The 25,346-nt window shown below is 46.1% G+C and overlaps 1 protein-coding gene across 3 annotated transcripts in view; it reads right to left on the bottom strand.

Annotated features, from left to right (window-relative positions):
• The window catches only part of RAMP2 (receptor activity modifying protein 2), a 285,979-nt gene that overhangs the window by 119,057 nt on the left and 141,576 nt on the right, over nucleotides 1–25,346 (bottom strand). The window contains exons 2-4 of one of the 3 annotated variants that reach the window (XM_075347616.1): nucleotides 20,529–20,636; nucleotides 11,902–12,001; nucleotides 114–2,313 (exon numbers count right to left, since the gene is read on the bottom strand). In XM_075347616.1, the coding sequence (XP_075203731.1) occupies nucleotides 2,301–2,313; nucleotides 11,902–12,001; nucleotides 20,529–20,636 (221 nt within the window). In that variant the 3' untranslated portion in view covers nucleotides 114–2,300. Of the gene's footprint in view, nucleotides 1–113; nucleotides 4,364–11,901; nucleotides 12,002–20,528; nucleotides 20,637–25,346 lie in introns of those variants that run through there. The other 2 variants (XM_075347613.1, XM_075347614.1) reach the window with 2 other exon arrangements.

Consider the following 25,346-nt stretch of genomic DNA (forward strand, 5'->3'; position numbering starts at 1 on the left):
TATTGGTATCCTTCCATAACTGGAGACCCACATGTATGTATATATATATATATATATATATATCTATATATATATATATATATAGATATATATATATATATATAGATATATATATATATATATATATATATATAGTGTACAAAATAAAAATATCTGTACTGTACTGTTGGAAATCAATTTGTCAGTGCTCAGCATGAAAATTTAAAGCAAAATGCATTTTAGCCTGAAAGTGCATTGGGTTTGTACACACTTTTCATTACTCCCCACCCTGCACTACCTTACTCTTTTTGACAGCTCTGTCCTCTGTTAAGTTGTTAAGTACGATGTTTGATTGGCAATCAAGGAGCTGTCAATTAAGTTGGTGCCAAGACAGGGAATAATGAAGAAGGCAGATGTCAGCACATCAGACTCTCCCCTACCGTGGAAAGCTTCAAGAGGAACCTCAAGACCCACCTCTTCCAACAAGCCTACAACCTACAATAGCCCTCAGTCCAGTACACCACTGCGCAACCAGCTCTGTCCTCACCTATTGTACCATCACCCATTCCCTGTAGACTGTGAGCCCTCGCGGGCAGGGTCCTCTCTCCTCCTATTCCAGTCTGTTTTGTATTGTTAATGATTGTTGTACGTATACCCTCTTTCACTTGTAAAGCGCCATGGAATAAATGGCGCTATATTAATAATAAATAATAATAATAAATAATGTACTTTGAGTGCACTGACGCACCCACAATTAACTTCCAGGCTTATTTGCATTTTGCTTCAAACATTAAAGGGAACCTGTCATCAGATTTAGCACCTATAAGCTGCAACCACCACCAGTAAGCCCTTATATACAGCATTTGAGAATGCTGTATATAAAAGCCTAGTCCGTGCTGTATAAAATATACTTTTATAATACTCACGTAGGGGGCGGTCCGGTCCGATAGGTGTCAATGCTCTCTGGTCCGGTGCCTCCTCTCTGCTGTGATTGCGGTCCTCCTTCCTCTGAGGCCCATGTGCATCATACGTCATCTACACAGGCTGGAATTGCGGTCCTGCGCAGGTGTACTTTGATCTGCTCTGCTGAAGGCAGATCAAAGTCCTGTAATGTGCATGCGAGAGGAATGGAAAAACCACCTGTGCATGCGCACTACAATACTTTGATCTGCCCTCAGCAGGGCAGATCAAAGGTGTGCTTACCGGCCTGCATGGATAACTTACAAAACATTATCCACAATGGGCAGGGTAGATGGAGAACCGCGATCGCAGCAGAGAGGAGGCACTGGACTGGAGAGCGGACCAAACTGCCCCCCTAGGTGAGTATTATAAAAGTATTTTTTATGTTCTGCAGCATGGCCTGGGCTCTTATATATATTATTCTGGAATGCTGTATACAAGAGCTCACTGGGGGTGGCTGCAGCTCACAAGGGAAAACCCTGATGACAGGTTCTCTTTCATTTCTTTGATCTAGCATATCAAAATACTACTAGACAGGTATAATTGCTGTCCACTCATTCTAGTTCTCTGTCAGAGGATATTTGAAATTCCAAAGTAGATAAAAATATTAATCTGTTAGAAGCAAAATTACTTTTCTTAAATATTAAGTTTATAGCAGTTGTCCACTATTAGGACACCCCCTTATCATTCCCCATGTTTTCCCCAATTAAAATAAAAAAGCTCATAGTCATCTTCAGTGCTATCCCATCCAAGCGGTTTCAGCGCTAACGTTCCTGAGACTCACATGAGGTTGTTACGCCACAAGAGTCCTATGCACAATCACATTCGGCTTTTCTCTCCCTGCCTTCAGACATAGGAGTTAGCAACAGGAAGTGATTGGTGTGGATGCCGCTGTCTTCCTGTTGATTACTCCTACATCTGAAGGCGGAAATAGAGAAAGTGGGGGTGATATGACTCGAGGTTCGTGTGGCGTAACAGCCGTACTTGAGCCTTGGAAATGCAAGCTATGACACAGCTGGAATAGCGCCAGCCCCGGAAGCAAGTTTGAGCGCTTGTATTTTAATTGGAGGAAACATGTAGAATGAGAAGGGGTTATCCTAGTAGTGGGCAACCCCTTAAATTACTTTACATCATCCATTAGGTCTTGTCTACTTAGTGCAGTTTTCATGCAGATTTTGTGATTTTTTTTTTTTGTGATTTCCAGAGAAGGTGTTAAAAAATGAGTAGTACATATCTTCAAGACAGTAGACTTTCCCTCTCTATGGGTGTACTATTGCCATTGCTAGAAAAATGAATTAAACCCTACCTGTCATGCGACGTACATGTATGACACACATCAGGTATAGGTGTATGGAGTAAACTCAGGAGATGAACCTGTTTCATACAAAGTAGATGTCAGCTGTGTTACGCAGCCATTACCTGCCTATAACAGCAGCAATCGTAGCTTACTGTACTTGCTGATGTTTAACTAAATAAATTTGGTATTGCATTCATTGTACTGACCAGAAGAATCACAATGGCAGGTTATTTCTTTTACAAAATAAGCACCCTAAAAACACAATTCCTAAAAAACAATGTAAAAATTGTGTGTTTTCACCACTTTACCTCATTTAATTTTTGTTTTCCACACTTTTCAGGTGTCATTCAGAACTACAACTCTTCCCCAATAAAGGTAACTTTAATATAGCTATGTTGATGAATAAAATATGAAAAAAGATATCGCTCTTGAAAGAAGGTGATGATAAGAAAAAAACAAAAATGAAAAATTGTTGGCCATTTATAATAACCATGCCAAACTACAATGTTTTAAGGTCCAAATGCAGTGAAAATAACTGGTATAGATAAACACAGGTAACACAATATTTTGAAATGTACAGTTTTTTCATACATGGTCATGTATGCTTTAAACAGAACTTGTCACCTGATTTGATGACTATAAGCTGCGGCCGCCACCACCACCAATACACACTACCCGACATTGAGATCCTGCGCAGGCACACTTTGATCTGCCATGGGCAGGGGAGATCAAAGTATCGTAGTGCGCCTGAGCAGGACCTCAATGCCGATTCATGTGCATGAAGTAGGACGTGTCATGCACCCAGGCTTCAGAAGAAGGAGGACAAAGATGGCCGAAAGAGGAGGCGTCAGTAAAAGAGAACGGAAACACCCATCCGACCAGTCTGCACCGCACCGGTGAGTATTATAAAGTGTTCTACACAGCAGCCTGAGCTCTTATATACAGCATGTTAGAATGCTGTATATAAGAGCCCACTGGTGGTGGCCGCAGCTTATAGTCACCAAACCTAGTGACAGGTTCCGTTTAAACCCAAATGGCTTCGATGTGCATAGATCATGTTTGCTTTCTTAGAGGTCAATATTTAATAATTATACTGTATTAAAATGGTGCAGATTCTCATTTTCCATACACACACACACAGACACAATTTCATTCTTCAGTAACAGAATTAAAGATTAGTTGTCCAATCCCTCAGGCTGAAGGCAAGCCTTTCGTTCCACATTGTTTGTCTTTTTGAAATACACATTCTTATAAATATTACCAAACAGAATAAAGCAGACAAATATAAGATAAGCTTCCAGTATTCCATTGTAAGGATATCTTCACATAGACAAGATATTTTACAATTAAACCAAGGCATTATAATAATGCCGCAATGCTCATTTATATATAGATGGCTTTTGGATCCATGTTGCTTCCATGCGTAGTTGCTACTTGCTCTTTGCGAGGAGAAAGCGTTTAATGAAAAAGTAACAATGTTGTTTTAATTGGAAAAAAATAGCTGGGTAACAGTTTGGACATATATCCAGAATATATAATTTTTTGCGTCATATTTTCTTTGAAATGTTTAGTTTATTAAGTGATTCTTCAAAAAAAAACCAAAAAAAAAACCTTGGAATGTGATTGAAGTTGAATCTTCCAGTTAAGGTGGTTAAAGAATACAAAGGTCTTTGCAAGATGTTGAGGTTCATCATGCCGGAAGAGCAAGGAAGTATTGTGTTCATTCCAAAATAGAAGTGGATTCGGAGTTGTAGATGAGCATTAAGGATCAGGCACGGTCATAAAATTGACCAAAGACTATCAAAGTCTTCTGCTGTTACAAGCAGTTAGAATACGCAATTACATTGTCCAATAACGTCAGTAGCGAAGACTTAGATTTGTGGCTTACTATTGTTGCTCTTGTAGACAACAAGGGTGACCAGGAAAGGTATTATGCAGATGGGAGCAAAAATTAATCCAAACAGGATATTCTCAGGAGGGTCCATGAGCTCTGCAGACAAAAGACTGCAATTTTTGAAATGATACATGTGGGCTTTCAGGATTGTGTTATGCGCTAGTTCATTTGGGAAGGCAATGTAAAGATTATCAGCATGCCATTCCAAGCATGATTGTAACCTGCTGTAATTTCTGTAGTGGAAGGAAACAAAATATAAATTGGTGACGTGCTGGATACCATTAAAAATAAGATTTTTTTCAATTAAAGTATATATATATATATATATATAAATATATATATATAATATATATATATATATATATATATATATATATATATATATATATATATATATATAAAAATATATATATTTATATATAAAAAAATATATATTTATATATATACGGTGTGTATATATATACATATATGTATATATATATATATATATATATATATATAGCTATAGATATACTGTGTATATATATATATATATATATATATTTTTTTTTTTTTTTAATAATAACCTCTTTTTTCACAGGATGAACAAATATCATTGTAGAACTCATGTGCACTCTGTTTATAGCATTGTGTGGACTATTCGTATGTGTCCAGAAATGTCTGGATCTGTATTATTCATCTGAAGAGATTTTCTAAAAATTTATGTTGCTTGCTACACTAATCCCATTTAAGTAATATTTGTAAAAATTTCTGCAACAAATTATGGAAATATTCTCCACCGGAAGTAGAACTTCTAAAGAAAATACTGTAACTTGGAATTTGGATGGACCGCATATGAATGTTTCACCCAAAAACTTGTAATGTTGTTGTACAAGTCTGTTCATCTGCATGTATCAAGCTTTAGAAAGAGCTGTATAACATACCTTGAGTGTATATGAGAAAATATATACTGTACAGTAAATTACTTCTACATCTGGGTAAGAAGAGTTGGATATATTGATTTGCTGGACTCTAGTTGATTGGCCAGGTCAGCAGTCTTTCCTATCACTCGCACACATAAACGTCTACGGGTGCTAGAGAAACATCGGACTGAACTCGGATGTTATCCAAGTGCAGTGCAATATACATACCGGCTGACAATGAAGGAGATGAGTGGATTAATCCCTCCCTCTTCTCCACAGCTGTCATCCGATCGCAGGATCGGGTCACAGTCACATGACACTTGGACCAGGTTTGCAGCAGAGTCGGAGGTGAGGGTCATTAGCATATTGCATTCGATGCTCTGAGACCCCGGCTTATGATATAGACAAGCAAAGTGCCTGTGAATGGAAGCAGTCACCTGATCAGCTAATCAGCTGCCACGCTGCCACTCAGTGTGGGGGTGCAGCTGACTGCAACCAATCACAGGCATCAGTGGGCGAGAAAAGCAATGCATATTCAATGAAGGCTGCTCCGGAAGTGAATGCTATTTACAGAAAAGGTATACTCCTAAAATTCAAAGCTTTATTAATACAAAAGATTAAAAATACACACAAAACATAACTCAAAGGGTTAACAACAGAAAAGGACACAAACAGAATAACCCCAGCTAGTTAGGAAGTGGACAGGCAGGTGATATGCCCAAATTATTACTAAAGCTTTGAATTTTAGGAGTATACCTATTTTGCAAATAGACTTGCCTCTTGGTTACTCCGATTGATTTTTTTCAGTGATTTCTCCGAAACTGAATGTGCGATCTGGTGGCAGCTTGCATCGGTGAGTATACCGCACGTGCTCCTATCTCCCCATCCCTTCTACCAACATTTTTAATCTCTAGTTTCTCATCTCCATAGACTTATATGGGTACTGGATTCCAGATCGGAACCGGGATTTAAAAAAATAAAAATAATAATAATAAAAAAAAAATAACAGGGACATGCCGGTCCCAGTTTTCTGCGAGTCTGCCCATCTCTACTCACCAGATGTTGTTAACAACTCATCCAAATAGATAAATAAATCAATCTATTGATGTCAATAAATTAAGTTATGTGTAATAATGAGAAATGACACAGGGAACAAGAATTGAACACATGATGACAGAGAGATGTAAAAAGCCATTGAAAGTCATGACAGCAGCTGAAATCTATCAGTAATTACTGTAGATAGAAATCCTGCCACTTCGTGAAAAATATTATATGATGGTTCAACGGATGGTACATTAAAAGGTGTCTCAATTCCAAGGAGCCACACAACAAATGTGCCGCCCCTGTGCCAGCAGCCGCTGCTGCTCGGATCCGGACCTTCTAGGGGGGGTCGCTCTAGGGTCTCCGGACCCGGGGGTCTTGCGGACACGCCGAATAAAAGAGGGGATGTAGATGTACGGGCTAGGTCGTATTAAGTTCATGACGCCACCCACGGTGTGTGGTGAGGTGGGACACCACCGCTGCTGTTATGGGGCACCCGGGGGAGATGTAGTGGCAGCTGGAGGTTAACCCCTCCGTGGGTAGGGATGGTTGCCCCGGGACCCAGTGTCTTTGTGCAGGGTATAGCGATGGCAAGGGTGTGCACTGCCGGACGTGCGGGGGAATGTTTGGTTACTCACAGTAAATGAATCACACAAGTCTTTTGGTAAACCAAGGTGCTGGTGGCCGGCCGCCGCGGCCGGTTGCATTCAGGTCCCCCACCCAGGCTGGTGGTCACTGTCCTTTTCCTCTGCACTTGTTTTGTGTATGGTGCACTGCCTGGTCTGGAACTCAGGAGTCCGCTCCCGGCTGGATGTGGCCTAAGGAGCCGTGCCCGCAGACGCTGGCCCGTGGGATCTATGGGCCCTGGCAGTGGCTTCCTATCCCTATCGGTGGGCTGTTGTCTTCTCTTAGGGACTTTGGGTGGGACAGGACCTATAATCCTGCCCTCAATCGGTTAAGTAGCTAGGCCGCTGGTTTCGGTCCTGGCTTCAGGGTCCGAGTACCCCCTCTGTGCTATGGTTTCCGGGTCAGTTCTCTGTGTCGGTACCGACGGGCTACAACCCTGTCCCGGTCCACCTCGGATCTGCCGAGCCGTTTTCCCGTCTCCTGCTGACGGAGACCACTGTCTGCCTTCTAGCCAAAGGCACCAGGGCTCCAACCCTGGCACCGTTCAACTTGAACTTCCTCTGCTGGAGCTACACCTAGCTCCAGCCCACACTCCTCTCAACTTGAACTACAAACTAATCTGCTTGTTTTCCCGCCCCGGGCTGTCTAGACCCCTGGGTAGGCGTGTCCAACCGCCTGGTCCCGCCCACTGGTGTGTCTATCTTTCCCTAAGAGGGGTGACTAGGGTTTCAGGTCGGCTGTGTGTTTCCTAAGTGAGGGAAGGGTGTTATGCGGGAGCCTATCTGTGGCTACCTGGTTTTGCCAGGGCGTCACACAAACATCTCATGATGGGTAGAACTAGTGAGTCTCTTAAGAACTTTACAACCTTATTGTTGCAAAACATACTGATGGCATGGGCTACAGAAGAATTTCTAAACTACTGAAGGCTCCAGTGAGCACTGTTGGGGAACTTCATTTCCCCATAAACCAGCAACGACCGGGTGCTCCGTGCAAGATTTCCTACAGAAGAGTGAAAAGAATTATCAGAAGAGTTGTCCAAAAGCCAAGAACCACCTGTGGAAAGCTACAGAAAGACCTGGAATCACCAGGTACAATTGTTTCAAAGAAAACAATGTAATATACTCAACCTCCATGGCCAGAATGCACGCTCACCACATAAGTCTCCATTGATGAACAAAAGCATGTTCAAGTGTGTTTAAAGTTTGCTCAACAACATTTAGACAAGCCTGTCAGATGAGACCAAAATTGAACTCTTTGGATGCCATAATACACATCATGTTTGGAAGTCAAAAAGCACTTCATAGCATCATTAAAACACCATCAAAACAGTTAAGTTTAGCAGTAAGATATTTTTCAGCATATGGAACTGAACAACTTCATATAATAGTAGGAAGGATGAATGGACAAAGTACCAAGACATTCATGATAAAAATCTGCTGTCATCTACCAGAATGATCATGAAATGAGGGTTGACATTTCAGCAATTTTTGATTGGTTTCAGAGTAAGAAAATAAAGCTTTTAGGGGTACTTTACACGTTGCGACATCGCTAGCATTTGCTAGCGATGTCCAACGCGATAGCACCCGCCCCCATCGTACATGTGATATCTTGTGATTGCTGCCGTACCGAACATAATCGCTACGGCAGCTTCACATGCACATGCCTGGTCGGCGATGTCGCTGTGACCACCGAACAATCCCTCCTTCAAGGGGGAGGTGCGTTCGGCGTCACAGCGACGTCAACGCGACGTCACTAAGCGGCCGGCCAATAGAAGCGGAGGGGCGGAGATGAGCGGGACATATCCCGCCCACCTCCTTCCTTTCGCATTGCTGGTGGACGCACGTAAGGAGATGTTTGTCGTTCCTGTGGCTTCACACACACAGCGATGTGTGACGCCGCAGGAGCGACAAACAACATCGCATCTCCTGATGTAGCGACATTATGGAAATGAACGACGTTACACAGATCAGTGATATTGTACGCTTCTGTGCTCGTTCATCGTCGCACTTAGGATTTACACATTGCGATGTCGCTACCGGCGCTGGATGTGCGTCACTAACGACGTGACCCCCAACGATATATCGGCAGCGATGTCGCAACGTGTAAAGCCCCCCTTAGACTGACCCAGCCAATCACTTCACCTGTATCCAATAAAAAATGTATGGAAGGAAGTAAAGCTCAGAGAAGGAGCCCATGGAACCTTCAGGAGTTGAAGAGTGTTTGTGTGGAAGAATAAGCCAAAATGACACCTGAGCAATGCCTGCTACCAGTTCCTCCAGTCAGGAGGCGTCTTGACGCTGTCCTCACTATAAAGGATTTTATACGAGGTATTAAATTTCAGTAAAGGGTGCTTTACACGCTGCGACATCGCTAACGATATATATCGTCGGGTTCACGTCGTTAGTGACGCACATCCGGCGTCGTTAGTGACATCGCAGCGTGTGACACCAAGGAGCGACGATCAACGACCGCAAAAACGTCAAAAATCGGCGATCGTTGACACGTCGCTCCTTTTCATAATATCATTGGCGGTGCATGACACTGGTTGTTCATCGTTCTTGCGGCATCACACATCGCTATGTGTGACACCGCAGGAACGACGAACATCTCCTTACCTGCGTCCACCGGCAATGAGGAAGGAAGGAGGTGGGCGGCATGTTCCGGCCGCTCATCTCCGCCCCTCCTGTGCTATTGGGCGGCCGCTTAGTGACGTCGCTGTGACGCCGAACGCACCTCCCCCTTGATGGAGGCATTGTTCGGCGGTCACAGCGACGTCGCTGACAAGGTATGTGCGTGACGCTGCCGTAGCGATCACCAAATGTCGCACGAACGACGGGGGCAGGTGCTATCGCACACGACATCGCTAGCGATGTCGCAGCATGTATAGCATCCTTAAGGCTATGTGCCCGTGTTGCAATTTTATGTGCAGAAAAAATGCATGTTTTGGCTGGAACAAAACAGCTCAAAGAAACTTGCATTATTTATTGCGTTTGCTCGGTTTTTTCACATGCTTTTTTTCCATGCTTCTTTTTGTGCATTTTTAAACATGGCGACCTGGAGGTTCAGACGCTGTACCGCCGCACTCACCGCCAGGTCTCCAGTTGATTTTACAACCGAGACCCTGCTCTCTTTGTTCGGATTGGTGTCCACGCTGCTCCCGCCTGAATGCTGCAATCAATGCGATCGCAGCATTCAGAAAGCAGGGAGAGGAATCTCTTACCTCTCACTGGTGATCGGGTCTCTGGAATGTGATCACAGTGACCCGATTGCTGCCATATTAACCCTGGGTCATCACCATCACGACCCCCAGTGACTGAGCTACGAGCAGCCTCACACACCATGCTGTATGCATAGTGTGTAAGGCGAAGTGCTGCACTATAATCCCTTGTAGTGATAAAGCACTTCAGTGGATTATAAAAACGCAGAAAATAAATGCAGAAACAATTGACACGCTGCTTCTTTTTTCAGCAACAAACTCTGCAAGGAAAAAATAAGCAGCGTGTGAACATTTCCTTGAGATGGCTGGATTATCATTGCAAATAAGCAATTGTACCTTTGTAAGGGGTAGTCGGACCTCTGGTAGTGAAGGAGCTGTTTTTCCCCCCCTGAAGACGCCACAGTAGTATGGTGGCAAATTGTAAATGTTGATGGTAAAATGTTACCTGTCATAAACTGTTTCCCCACTAGGTGCCAGTGTAGAGCAGTGGTTCCCCTGGTAACAGTGGCAGGAAAGGAAGGGGCAGGGCAGCCTAGGTGGGGAAGGAAGGGTTCTGAATGCAGAGTCCAGTGTGCAGTGAGATGTGAGAGGCGAGCAAGCTCGGTCTGAGGTGACGGGGCAGAGTGTGGGAGTGAGACGAGGCAGTCAGCCTGAGTGAGTACTCTTGGCTAGAAAGCAGAGGAAACCCATGAGAAACTGTGGAAGAGTTGGGACTAGTCCGGAGCCGGTGGTGTGTACTAGAGTGGAGTGCAGCTATCAGGGGGATAACAAGTGGCCCCTGCAGGCGAAGGTTAGTGCCCTGACAAAGAAGTGGAGAGGCAAAGGAAAGTGCCCGTAGAGAAAAGGAAACCGTTTTTGTAGAAAAGGACCTGTAACTTGTAACGAACTAAAGTAAGCCTGTTGCAAACAGAAAGATGGAAGCTTTGTTTAATAAATCGGTGTTTGGTTTATCTGCTGCCTGCAATTGTCTCTTTCCTGAAAGTGAAGAAGGAGCTGGAGAGCACAGAAAGAACGCTGTCATGAATGGGCCCCATGCATCCACACTCTGCCCCAACAACACACCTGTTTTGCAAGTAACGGCCGGGCCGGGGTTCAGCCTGCGGCCCACAAGGCGAGGGGACCCGACTACGCCCCCTGAAGCGTCCCCTGCCCCCGTTACACCTTGCCCCCCCATCTCATTGTAGATTGTAAGATCTCACAAGCAGGGTTGTCTTTTTTTCCCTTTAAATATTGCATCTTCTATAACTGTTATTTGTTTGTATATGATCCTCCTGAATTGTAAAGCGCTGTGGAATATGTTGGCGCTATAAAAATAAATATTATTATTATTATTATGAACAGCAAGTCAGGATTCTCATAGACTTTGCTGGGATGCTTTTTCCTTCATTTTATTGATTAAAAAAGCAAGGAAAACGCTAGAAAAAAACGCCATGTGGGCCCAAGGCCTAAGCGTGTTCAAAACTTGTTCCCTGTGTCATTTCTCATAATGACACATCACTAATTTTATGCACACTTATGGTTTGATTTTTTTGCCTGTTTGGATTGGTTGTCACTATCTGGTGAGAAATTCATGTCAATAACACCTTTATTAATATATTTACTTAGAAAATTGGTAACGTGTTCAATACTTATATCACCTGCTGTACCTGGATAGCACCACAGAGACATAGCAGGTTTCCAACTGCTTCTGAGCCCTAATAAACTAGTCAATGTCTGGTGTCCACTAGTTGATGTCCCAGTCAGTTTCTGGTACCTAGTGATTTGTCACCACATAGGCTTGAATGTCCATCAATTTGGGGCAGTATTGAGTTCCTGGTGACCTGTGGTAGGTACCCAGTTAACTTTTGTGTTTTGAAGTAAGGGGCCCAAGTCCCTGGTGATAAGTTGTAATTTCACATGAGTTATTTACACTTTTATTGTAATATGAATTGTTATATTGCTATGTGACATCAAGTAAAATATGTATTTGCTTCACAATCCATACCTGAAAGTGTAGTCCCAATTGCACCAATATTCTTGTTCGATATTGAACATCGCAGCATTGAAAGAGTTCCAGCACTTCTCAACTTGCTTGTGATATGGATCTATTAAAAGGAAAAAAATACTTAGACAGTCAAACAATGGTTATATCATTCACCAAGGTTCAGTGGTATCCGCAGGAGCAAAATATAATACTGTTGGGTTCACTTAAGACACCCACAATTTATTTATTTACTGGAGTAAAATTATTCATATTAAAGGGAACCTGTCAGGTGCAATATGCACCCAGAGCTGCGAGCAGTTCTGACTGCATATTGTTAATCCCTGCCTAACCGTCCCTGTATCTAGTAGCATAGATAAAGAGATCTTTAGAAAAAGTAATTCAAAAGATCCCATATGACATGCTAATGAGGTCAGCGACTAGTCGTGAGGACATTACTTCCCCTGGCTAGTCGACCCCCTTACCATGTTGGTATGCCCCTGTGGGAGTGTTAACATGATAATGAATGCGCAGCATCAAAGGATGGTCGCACTCATCTCTCTGCTGCCATCGCATCCGAGTTCTGGATTTTGGCTCAGTGTGCATGATCCCGGACTTTCGCTCCCTGATGAAGGACTCTGGAAGCCGAAACACGTGTAGGGTGTTTTGACTGTGGTGACCAATTATTATATGCTGCAAGGATATGTTGCCTTATACTACTTTAGTGAATATATCTGTGGTCTCAATGTGATCTCTATGGGTTTTCCCTGCAATGGAAATGGGGACTAGACCAGCTATTTACTAACTTAAGCCTTGATCTATATGCCCATTGTGGTAATTGGACCATAGTGACCAATAGTTACATGTTTACTTTTAACTGCAGCATGAGCATATATAACAATGCTTTAGATTTTTAATGTGATCCCAGGCTGTTGTTTATTTGTATGAATTGATATAATATATATATATATATATATATATATATATACATCTGTGACGCCCTGGACTATCAGCTCGTCACAGGGAATTTTGCAATCTGCCCTTCTGTGCAATATCCACCTCCGCCTTGGTTATGGGTCCCCAACTACATGGTGTTGCCTAAAACAGCTAATAAAATCCTAGGTACACGCTGCACCCCACCCACCAGACACACCAGTGGACTGCCTGAGTGGAATAGGGTCACCCACTTTGGGAGGTTGGTAAGGAGAGGTCAGGAGTGTCAGGAGTAGGTCAGTGAAGTGTAGGAAGTGAAGGAGAGAGAAGGTCAGGAGCCGGGCTCCTTGGAAGCAACTAGGTAGCAGACGGTGGTCTGGGCCTAGTAGGAGCTGGACCCCCGGTCGCAGGGGATCTTGACAAGGGTCACGGAACTGTCGAGGAAGACAACCGGCGGCCTTGTACCATCACTGGGCTGGGACCAGGGCACGATGGGGTACGTGGACCCTAGGTCAGGGAGTTGCTTCAGGCAACCTGACAATTTACCCGACGAGAACGGAGCCTTCAAGATCCGCTCTCCACCCGCTCCAAAATCGGGGTACTAGCGCAACGAGGGAAATAGGACTTTCCACTAAAACGGTTCAGAAAATCCCAAGCGTGAACCCTGAGAGCAAGCTCCCACAGTTAGCCACACTGGGGAGAGGGACCCGACTAGTTCTATACTACCGGGACCAACAGACAAGTGAACTTAGTGCCAAAAGGAAGGCCACATATCACCAGGCAGCAGCATTGGGAACGGGACCCAAACTAGCTCTCCTCAGCGGGGCAGCGGTATCCAGAACTTTGATTTATCCAGTTGTTGGTGTCAGCTTAATGGACTGAGTGAGTACGCAAGTGAACCCCTTCACTCCCCACGGCACTCCCCAAACACCATCGCCGAGTCCCGTGGCATTCCTCCTACCCGTGGAGGGTTCTAACACCTGGTCCGGACGCCACTCGAGCCACTGCAGATCTGGATCCGACCAGCCTGGCTGCTGACACGGGGGCGGCACACCTCTAATATATAAAGCTGAGTGTATGTATGAGTGTGTGTATGTATGTATGTACAGTATGTGTGTATATAATCTAGAAAAAAGATCCAGCACAGAATTCAGGGAATAATATGTATAAAAATCATAATTTTATATCTAAATCCTTAAAAAGTGCATCATTAGGTCATCCAAACATATTCACAGAGTACGCGTTTCTACCATAGTTGCTCTTACTCCTTCTCTATTTGCATGTATGTATGTGTGTATGTATGTGTGTATGTCCGCTAAAGGAATCCGCACCGTCGCATTTACAATCACAAAATTTGGCACAGACGCCCCATGTGACTCAGGGAACGTCATAGACTATGTTTTGATGGGAAAATTTTACCCCGCGCTTTACAGTTACTCTCCAAAAAAAAGAGCTATAATTGGTTGCTATAGGAACACAATAATTGTTAGTATAAGAAGCTTATGTATGGGGTAATAAGATGTCGGTAGGGAGACGTATAGAGAGACAGAAAGAGACAGAAAGAGACAGACAGAGACAGACAGACAGGGAAAGAGACAGAGAGAGAGACAGACAGTCAAAGAGACAGACAGTGAGACAGACAGAGACAGACAGGGAAAGAGACAGGCAGACAGGGAAATAGACAGGCAGGGAAAGAGACAGACAGTGAGACAGACAGAGACAGACAGGGAAAGAGACAGACAGGAAAAGAGACAGAGACAAGGAAATAGACAAGTAAAGAGACGGATAAAGAGACAGATGGGGAAAGAGACAGACGGAGAAAGAGACAGAGACAAGGAAAGAGACAGAGACAGACGGGTAAAGAGACAGGTGGGGAAAGAGACAGACGGGGAAAGTAACAAACGGGGAAAGTGACAGATGGGGAAAGAGACAGACCGGGAATGAGACAGACTGGGAAAGAGACAGACGGTGAAACAGACAGACCAGGAACAAGACAGATGGGGAAAGAGACAGATGGGGAAAGAGACAGATAGGGAATGAGACAGACGGGGAAAGAGACAGACGGGGAATGAGACAGACCTGGAACGATACAGACATGGAACAAGACAGACTGGGAAAGAGATAGATGGGGAAATAGATAGACGGGGAAAGAGACAGACGGGGAAAGAGATAGACGGGGAAAAAGATAGACGGGGAAAGAGACAGACGGAGAAAGAGACAGACGGGGAAAGAGACAGACGGGGAAAGAGACAGACGGGGAAAGAGACAGACGGGGAAAGAGACAGATGGGGAAAGAGACAGACAGGGAAAGAGACAGACCTGGAACAAGACAGACCTGGAACAAGACAGACCTGGAATGAGATAGACGTGGAACGAGACAGGAGGGGAACGAGACAAGCGGGGAAAATGACAGATAGAGAGAGACAGGCAGACACAGACAGACACAGAGATAGAGAGAGACAGATGTGTCGCCCTGGGCAAACCAGGGGACACAGATAACAACACCATTACACCCCACACTCCAGGTAGGCACACCTGCTAACCAGAAATCCTTGTTGCCTCCCTCCAGGAGTCTGTGATGCACACCAGGGGGTGGGCCAGGCGGTTGGCTCCGCCCACCAAGGAGCTCAGGACTCTGGAGGCAGGAAGTAAACCAGGCAGTTAGCCCCGGGCAGGGGAAGAGTGAAGTCCAGTGAAGGGCTAGAGGAAACAACCAGAAGTGAAAGTGAAGGAAAGGAAAGTGGAAAAGGAGGAAAGCAAGAAGTGGTGACAGAGCAGAGAGGAGGAGAAGCCTGAGAGCCCAGCTGTGTGTAGGGCTAGAACAGCAAGGTCAGCGACGGCGGTGACTGTCCGGAGTGGGACAGTTCGGAAGTTCCTGGAAGGACCCCGTTGGCTGTGTGCCCGGTGGTCTGGAGCAGTGTTCCGAAGGACAGTCAGCACCAGGGCAGGGGCCTCTCGGACCCCGGCAAGGCTAGGAGTCGCCCAATTTGCCGAATCCGTCAGTGACGGGGACGCAGATCCCCCAACAACAAAGTCCCGATTGACGGCAACAGCCCGACCATTAACGGGGAGACACCGCCACCGCCAAGGCACCAGTTTCCCCAGGGCCAGCGCCTGCGGGCAAAGTGTAGAGCTCCTCCGGCCCAGATTGCAGTCGGGGAGCGGGTAACCGGAGGGAATCCACCGGTACCACCAGACCACACAGGTGCAAGGAAGAGAGAAGTCACCGCCACCTACCGGGAGTGCAGGTGCAGCCGTCTGTGGGACCGTCCTACCAGCCGTTGGTTTACCGTACAAACTGTGTCCGTGTCAGGCTGAGTGAGTACCATAGTGCCGCAAGGCACAGCGCTGCCCCCGCGTCCCTGCGCCCTCCAGGCCCTACACCTTGCATCTCTTCACCGGGCCCCGGGATCACCAACCCCTACCCACGGAGGGGCAACACAACACCTGGCTGCTCCCATCACCATCCCCGGGACCCCCACACTGAGCAGCGGTGGTGCCATCACCACAACCGTGGGTGGCGTCACGAACTATAATCCCAACAAACACCCCCTTTTCACTCACGGGCGAGGAGTGTCGCTCGAGACACCCCGGGATCCGGCCCGCAGCTCGAGCCACCAGGAGCAACTGCCGGACCCGAGCAGAAGGGGTGAGCGCGGTGTGCTGGCACCCTCCTCCCCGCCCGCGACAACTTGGCGTCACGAACAGGATCTTACCGCTCTGCCGTCAGGTAGAGGTGCGCCTTGTGACCGCCGGAGATATCCGGCAGAAAAATTTCAGAAGCCGCCATCTTTGGCGCGAAAAGTTCCCGCTCGAGCGTCTTCTCGAGCAGTAGAAGCGCGAAGGCCAAAACCCCGCCCCGAGAGAGGAGGGGCCGGAAAGAGCTAAGGGGGACGCGATGGTGGCTGGCGGCATGTAGTCGACGCTATAAAAGCAAGGACGCCAGGACCTTGCCAGAATACCGTTCCTGGAACCAAACAGTGGAGATACCATGTGGATGCCGTCCCGAAACACCGTGGCCCCCGCACCGGGAACCGCAGCGTGGGTGGAGATCCGGACCGCGCAGCTCCACCTAAGGCTGCAGGTCAAGATGCAGCTCCTCATGGAGGAGTGGGAGACCGACATGGCGGACGTTGTGGCAGCCGTGCGGAGACGCGAGGAGGAAGCGGAGGAAGGGAGGGTGAGTGACCCACGCCCCTATGTCCCGGAGGGACCGGTCGCTGCGGCTGAGGGACCCGGTCCAAGCCCTCTCCCCCCGTTGCCTCCTTCGCCACCCGTCTCGGAGGCCGTGACCCCGCCACTAGGCCCGCTACCACCGCAACCGGTAGCGATACCCAGCCCGTCCGCCCCAGCGGACCGACCTGTAGCCGGAGCCCGAAGCGAACCGGAGGCATTACCATGGAAGGCCCCGAAGATTGCGCCAGAGACAGTCCCCGAGCAGTTCCCCGAGCCGGAGCCGATGACCCGCTCCGAGCCGAAGGCCCAACTGCGGAAAGCCCCTGTGCCCATCCCCCACACCTCGGCTGAGGTGGCGCCGGGTTGTTGCTGCAAGGCAGCGCCCAAGGCCATGACACCGCGGGATACGCCGCCCACCTTTCTGACAGTGGGTAACGTACTGGATGTCCCGCGGGGCTCAACCCGTGCGCCGGAGCCATACTGGGACAGGGAGCCGACCAAGCTGGGCCTGGAAATCGCGGAGACGGAGCGAAGAAAAGCCGAGCTGGTAGCCCGAGCCATCCGGGAAAAGGAGAACCTGCGGCAAGCGACCTTCCGTGTCCGGGGCCCGTTCTACGAGGGGCAGGTGCGGCGCTTCGATATCCGCCGGGGCTACGGGTTCATATACGAACCGGGCCTGGAGGCCGAGGTGTTTGTAGCCCGGCGGGATGTGCATGCCCATCTGCCCGAGGAGCATCCTGGCCGCAACCTAATACCAGGGGACATGGTGCGTTACACTCGGCACTGCGGAGAGAGGGGGTGGTTTGCCCTGGACGTAAAGCTGAAGGGCAGCCCGGAGAGCAAGGTGAGCTCTGCACCCCCTCCCTCGGAGGAAGCAGCAGCAGGACCGGAGTAGGGCAGCGGATGCCCGTCGCACCGTTCCCCGTTGGGACCACCACTGAGTTGTTTGTTGTTTGAAAAAGTTTGAAAGTTTTTGAAAATTCTGCAATGATGAAAGATGATTACCCGAGTTTGTTACCTGATTTGCTGCAGTGATTTGCCACCGGCTGGAGCCGGCACCGTTGTCCCCGTGGGGACCGTTTAAAATGCATGGGAACTATCCATGGACAAGCCCGTGAACTCTGCAGGGCAACCACAAACGTTAGTGGCTTGTAAATATGTTGGGTACCGTTACCGTTTCCGCAATGCCGCCTCCGGAGAGGCAGGTTGGAGGGAGGGCCCTGAGCAGAGCAGGCCAGGGCCCAGCCACCAAAGGGACCGGTGGCTACCCTCTGGAGGGAAGGACAGATCCCGCTCGGGTGACTTGTGCTGGACTGTGGGTCAAGGGGTGCTGCCTGGGTTTTAGGGGCAGCATCAGGGCCAGGTTGCTTGGGTGGGAGAGAGCGGAAACCGTGACCGTACACCGTTGAAACGTTTAAAGTAAATGTGCCTCCCGTTTGGGAAGAGTTGATTAAAAATGTTATGCATGTTATGTTTAACCCTGTTATCCCCTTTTTACAGAAAAATAAAACCGGTGTAGGACGGCAGCCCGCGGACGGTCTGCATTTTGCTAAGGGGGAATGTGTCGCCCTGGGCAAACCAGGGGACACAGATAACAACACCATTACACCCCACACTCCAGGTAGGCACACCTGCTAACCAGAAATCCTTGTTGCCTCCCTCCAGGAGTCTGTGATGCACACCAGGGGGTGGGCCAGGCGGTTGGCTCCGCCCACCAAGGAGCTCAGGACTCTGGAGGCAGGAAGTAAACCAGGCAGTTAGCCCCGGGCAGGGGAAGAGTGAAGTCCAGTGAAGGGCTAGAGGAAACAACCAGAAGTGAAAGTGAAGGAAAGGAAAGTGGAAAAGGAGGAAAGCAAGAAGTGGTGACAGAGCAGAGAGGAGGAGAAGCCTGAGAGCCCAGCTGTGTGTAGGGCTAGAACAGCAAGGTCAGCGACGGCGGTGACTGTCCGGAGTGGGACAGTTCGGAAGTTCCTGGAAGGACCCCGTTGGCTGTGTGCCCGGTGGTCTGGAGCAGTGTTCCGAAGGACAGTCAGCACCAGGGCAGGGGCCTCTCGGACCCCGGCAAGGCTAGGAGTCGCCCAATTTGCCGAATCCGTCAGTGACGGGGACGCAGATCCCCCAACAACAAAGTCCCGATTGACGGCAACAGCCCGACCATTAACGGGGAGACACCGCCACCGCCAAGGCACCAGTTTCCCCAGGGCCAGCGCCTGCGGGCAAAGTGTAGAGCTCCTCCGGCCCAGATTGCAGTCGGGGAGCGGGTAACCAGAGGGAATCCACCGGTACCACCAGACCACACAGGTGCAAGGAAGAGAGAAGTCACCGCCACCTACCGGGAGTGCAGGTGCAGCCGTCTGTGGGACCGTCCTACCAGCCGTTGGTTTACCGTACAAACTGTGTCCGTGTCAGGCTGAGTGAGTACCATAGTGCCGCAAGGCACAGCGCTGCCCCCGCGTCCCTGCGCCCTCCAGGCCCTACACCTTGCATCTCTTCACCGGGCCCCGGGATCACCAACCCCTACCCACGGAGGGGCAACACAACACCTGGCTGCTCCCATCACCATCCCCGGGACCCCCACACTGAGCAGCGGTGGTGCCATCACCACAACCGTGGGTGGCGTCACGAACTATAATCCCAACAAACACCCCCTTTTCACTCACGGGCGAGGAGTGTCGCTCGAGACACCCCGGGATCCGGCCCGCAGCTCGAGCCACCAGGAGCAACTGCCGGACCCGAGCAGAAGGGGTGAGCGCGGTGTGCTGGCACCCTCCTCCCCGCCCGCGACACAGACACAGAGATAGAAACAGACAGAGAGACTGATACAGAGACAGACAGAGAGACTGATACAGAGACAGATAGAAAGACTGACACAAAGACAGACATAGAGACTGATGCAGACAGACATCAGAGACAGACAGACAGATACTGGGAGAGAGAGAGAGAGAGAGACAGTTACTATCCCGGGCAACGCCCGAGTACTACAGCCAGTATTTATATGTATTTGTATTTTTTAAGATAAAAGTATATCCATACATTTAATTTTTTTTTTAAATGATTGCATGTATGGTGACGGGTCAACTTTTTTATTGAATGTGTTTGGACATGCTATTAAAATATATGATACAGAGTTTGTACATAGCCACTTATTACTGAGGCGAATTTGCAGTTTTATAATAGACTAGGGGGCTAACAATGATGACTTCTAACTGTATACTACTGCGCATGAACAGACTCCTAGTTTTGCTCATAGTTCCTCATAGTCTAGACAACTATGTGTTTAATCATAAATCGGCTTCATAATCACACCACAATTTACAGATGCTATTATTTTCCCTTTTTACAGTTTCTGATTGTACCCTTGAAATAGCCAGGTCCAAAAAGGTCCAAAAATATAACTAATGGGATAATATGACATATTATTTCACTACCACATCCTTTTACATTTACACACAATCAACATGTTCTTGTTATATTCTGCTTAAGAAAACATGGACAATTTCTAGTTATTACATCTTTATTAAAAACATAGTGTATACACTTACCAGCTGACTTTGCTAGGCGTACTGTTGCATTTGAAATTTCCCAATTAACATTTGTCACATTGACTGTAGACTGGGTAGAATTCTCCACTGCTGCCATCAAGCCTAAAGCTGTTGAAACAATTGTTGATTATGAACCATGGCTATAAGAAAAACTGTTTAGAAACCAAAACAAGTGAAGAACTAGGAGTAATAGTGCAAAAAACCCAAACAAAAAACTCCTAAAAACAATTTTATTTTATCAATGTTAAAAATGCTCCAAACAAGAGCACAGTAACTCTTATATAATCCAGTACACTGGTCAAGTGTGGTGGAAGAAAGGGCAAAAAGAGGTATAAGCCAAAGTGATAGGGGGAGCTCTAATTCACTCAACACTCACGATAGAGTTATGGATAGCATAACTTCAATGATATAGTTTTATAAATTGAATGCCCTGTTGTTCTAGGGGGTATAGAAAGAGGGATAATCTAACCCTCCCTTTTATCTACCTACCAGCGGAGGTGCACCATAAGTTATTGGGTACCCCCCGCTCCTCGTCGGCTTTCCCTATTCTGTCCCTTTAACCCGCAAGTCGCAGGAACAACCACCACCAAGAATAAAGGTGCAAATAGTCAGAGGTCATTATAAAAATGGTTACCTGGATTGGCAACCCTAATACAGCTTATCCTTTATAAATAAAGGAGAAAAGGTAATGCTTATTGATGTATTAGCAAAAAACTTGGAAAATCCATATAAGATATTTACTATTAGCAACACACTTGGAAAATCCACACAAATTAAATACTAGAGCTTGGTCACCATAAATATGGTAGCCAGACTACAGCTGTACGTATAAGTGTTCCTGTACAGCTATATAAGTGCAAATTGGTAATAATATACCGATGATATAAGTGATAACAAGATAATAGCATGTAATCCCAACAGGGAACTTATCTGTTAGAATCACTGATTATAAATCCCAATCCCAATTAGGGAGGGTTGCCAATCCAGGTAACCATTTTTATAATGACCTCTGACTATTTGCACCTTTATTCTTGGTGGTGGTTGTTCCTGCGACTTGCGGGTTAAAGGGACAGAATAGGGAAAGCCGACGAGGAGCGGGGGGTACCCAATAACTTATGGTGCACCTCCGCTGGTAGGTAGATAAAAGGGAGGGTTAGATTATCCCTCTTTCTATACCCCCTAGAACAACAGGGCATTCAATTTATAAAACTATATCATTGAAGTTATGCTATCCATAACTCTATCGTGAGTGTTGAGTGAATTAGAGCTCCCCCTATCACTTTGGCTTATACCTCTTTTTGCCCTTTCTTCCACCACACTTGACCAGTGTACTGGATTATATAAGAGTTACTGTGCTCTTGTTTGGAGCATTTTTAACATTGATAAAATAAAATTGTTTTTAGGAGTTTTTTGTTTGGGTTTTTTGCTATAAGAAAAACTGCACAGCTTTATAAATATATATATATATATATATATATATATATATATATATATATACATATCAATATATATATATAATCACAAAAATTGTAGATTATAACATTAAAACCACCTGCCTAGTATTGCATTCCATAGTTTTTCCTGTCACCAAAGCAGATCGGCCCATCAAGTCATTAACTACATAAACATTCTGAAGAAATCTTGTAGTACCAAGGAGCAGCATATTACATAGGTTTTGTAAGTTGCAATATGGGGACTCCATGGATTAGACTTCCACCACATTGTACATAGAGACCAGCTGAAGATTATTTTAAGCAAAATGGCCGTTCATTCAGCTTCGTCTTCCTCCCCCACTATGCCTCTTTTCTATAGTTGATGTGAGACAACTCCTTAAGGGTGCCTTCACACTTTAGCGATGCAGCAGCGATCCGACCAGCGATCTGACCTTGTCAGGATCGCTGCTGCATCGCTACATGGTCACTGGTGAGCTGTCAAACAGGCAGATCTCACCAGCGACCAGTGACCAGCCCCCAGCCAGCAGCGACGTGCAAGCGACGCTGCGCTTGCACGGAGCCGGCGTCTGGAAGCTGCGGACACTGGTAACTAAGGTAAACATCGGGTATGGTTACCCGATGTTTACATTAGTTACCAGCGCACACCGCTTAGCTTTGCTCTCCTAGCTACAGTACACATCGGGTTAATTAATCCGATGTGTAATGCAGCTACATGTGCAGAGAGCCGGAGCCGGCAGCACAGGCAGCGTGAGAGCTGCGGAGGCTGGTAACTAAGGTAAATATCGGGTAACCACCTTGGTTACCCGATGTTTATCTTGGATACAGCTTACCGCAGCTGCCAGACGCCGGCTCCTGCTCCCTGCTCGCTTCATTTGTCGCTCTCTCGCTGTCACACACAGTGATCTGTGTGTCACAGTGGGAGAGCGCCTTTGAAGAAAACGAACCAGGGCTGTGTGTAACGAGCAGCGATCTCGCAGCAGGGGCCAGATCGCTGCTCAGTGTCACACACAGCGAGGTCGCTGATGAGGTCACTGCTGCGTCACAAAAAGCGTGACTCAGCAGCGATCTCGGCAGCGAGCTCGCTGTGTGTGAAGCACCCCTAACTTTCTTTGGTCTATAATCATTGTGGTGCACACCATGATACCAAACAGCACAGTGACTACTTTTCCCCCAGCAAACTGGCTGATTACAAGTTTGTAGATACCTTTGATGCTAATTACAGGACACACCTTAGCTTTGGTCAAATTATTTTCATTCTTTGTAGGGGTACCATCATTTTTGTCCAGGCCATTTTCATGTTTGTTTGTTTTTATATATTGAACCATAATTCAAAATCAATGTCTGTTTCTTATTAGTTGATATTCAGTAAATGTAAATTGAACATTACTTTTATCAAGTTATTTCAGAGACCAATGTGGGTTTTTCTTAGTTTCACAGACGGGTACAAATAATTTTGTGCACGTCAACATTTGTATATCTATCTATCTATTCATCTATCTATCTATCTATCTATCTATCTATCTATCTCTCTGTCTCTTTATCTATCTCTCTGTCTCTCTATCTATCTAGCTATCTATCTATCTATTTATTTTTTTTTAATTTATGTTTCTCTGTGTATATTGGTTAATTTCTAGTACCACTTGAGGTGCAATTGTCACATCATTATTATGACCTACACCTGCTAGTTGATTAAAATTATGGTTGATATTTGTATGCTTCCTCTTCTTTCTTCTTGTACAGTGCGTACAGTGTAAAATTTCACCTTTATCATCACTTAATATTAAACAGCTTTCTACTATTTGCTGAAGAACAAGTTGTAAGTGAAGAGAAAGCTTTTGAGCATTGCTACATATGTTGAAGATATGTGTCTTTAAAATTGAATTTCTATCTTCGGAAGTCACTGTATTCGTTACAGTTCCCACACTGGCAAGCTGTTATACAACTGTATTGGCTTTTATATATCTCATATTAAAATACACTTCCTCTGTACCTCCCAGCCGTCCAGCCGTCAGATTTTGAGCATGACCTTGTTTTGACACCTCCTTTCCTGAGCTTTATTTCCTTCCCGCCATTAATGTATGTGAATGTTCCTGTAACCTCCCCGCTCATGTTACCCCTGCACGGCTTATTTTTATAATTCAGCCCTTCCTTTCTTTGCTTGATAATTTTTTTTTTTACCTCTTTTCTTTTCCAATCATAGAATTCTTTAATTTTTCTGTCAGGGCATACAGAGTGAATGCGAAATAGACACTACCAAGATTTCTTGCAAGTCCTCCCTTTTCCTTTGGCAGGAAAGCAAAGGAAGGTTGAAACCCACAAGGGGATCACCAAGTAAGCCAATGCACTGAAAAAAGTTGTGCATATGTAATGCATTAGAGAACATAGACAGTGGTCTGTAATATATTGCAAACAATCAAGGTGGTTTCTATTATCTGTTTCCCTGGTGCAATAGGAAATTAGATTCAAGTAAGAGGAGATCACATCACATTATTATCATGGTTAGAACATTGCTTTTACTTTTGATACTGTAAGAGATGTATAAATAAGATTAAATTATTATATGCACTTTTAAAGCTGATTATGATCTGCAAATTTTCAGGATTTAAAGTAGTTATTAGTGATGAGCGAGTACTAAAAAGCTCGGGTGCTCGAAGCTCGGGCCGAGCCTCCCAAGATACTCGTGTACTCGGCCCGAGCAACGAGCCCAATGTTATCCTATGGGAGACCCGAGTATTTTTGTGAAATGACCCCCCGGCAGCATGGAGAAACCCTAAAAATGTCACAAAAGTCTCAGAAGAGTGCTCAAATGACATGGCAACAGCATGGGGAAGACCCCTTGAAGCATTTATCACTGAAAAGTCACAGCTGTGAACAATTTTGTCCGCGTTTTACGCCATTTTTACGGACTCACCAGAAAACCTTCCAAAATGACCCCAAAATGATTTTTCATGGCGGAAATGTTAAGGGCACATACCCAATAGTGAGATAGAGCTGGTGTATGTTACTTTTTGAGATTAATACATGAAAGATTTTACGTGAAAACATTGTGTGGCACTCCGATGTCCCTGAGAAGAGACGTACATGAAGGCCTCTTGAGTCTAATGTGCCCATTTTGAGGAAGTGAGTCTTTGTAGTATTTTCCTTTGCCAGGGCAGTCCAAAATTGTGAGGTTCACCAATGCCCCTGCATACAGACGTGCATGAGGGCCTGTAAACCTGAAGTGCCCATTGTAAGGAAGTGGGTCTATTGTAGTATAGCCCTTAGGCAGGGCAGCCAAAAATTGGGAGGCTCCACGTTGTCCCTGGGTAGAGACGTGCATGAGGGCCTCAAAACATTAAGTGTCCATTGTCAGGAAGTGGGTGTA

This window comes from Anomaloglossus baeobatrachus, chromosome 5 (assembly GCF_048569485.1).
Source record: "Anomaloglossus baeobatrachus isolate aAnoBae1 chromosome 5, aAnoBae1.hap1, whole genome shotgun sequence".
In the NCBI taxonomy this organism is placed as follows: domain Eukaryota; kingdom Metazoa; phylum Chordata; class Amphibia; order Anura; family Aromobatidae; genus Anomaloglossus; species Anomaloglossus baeobatrachus.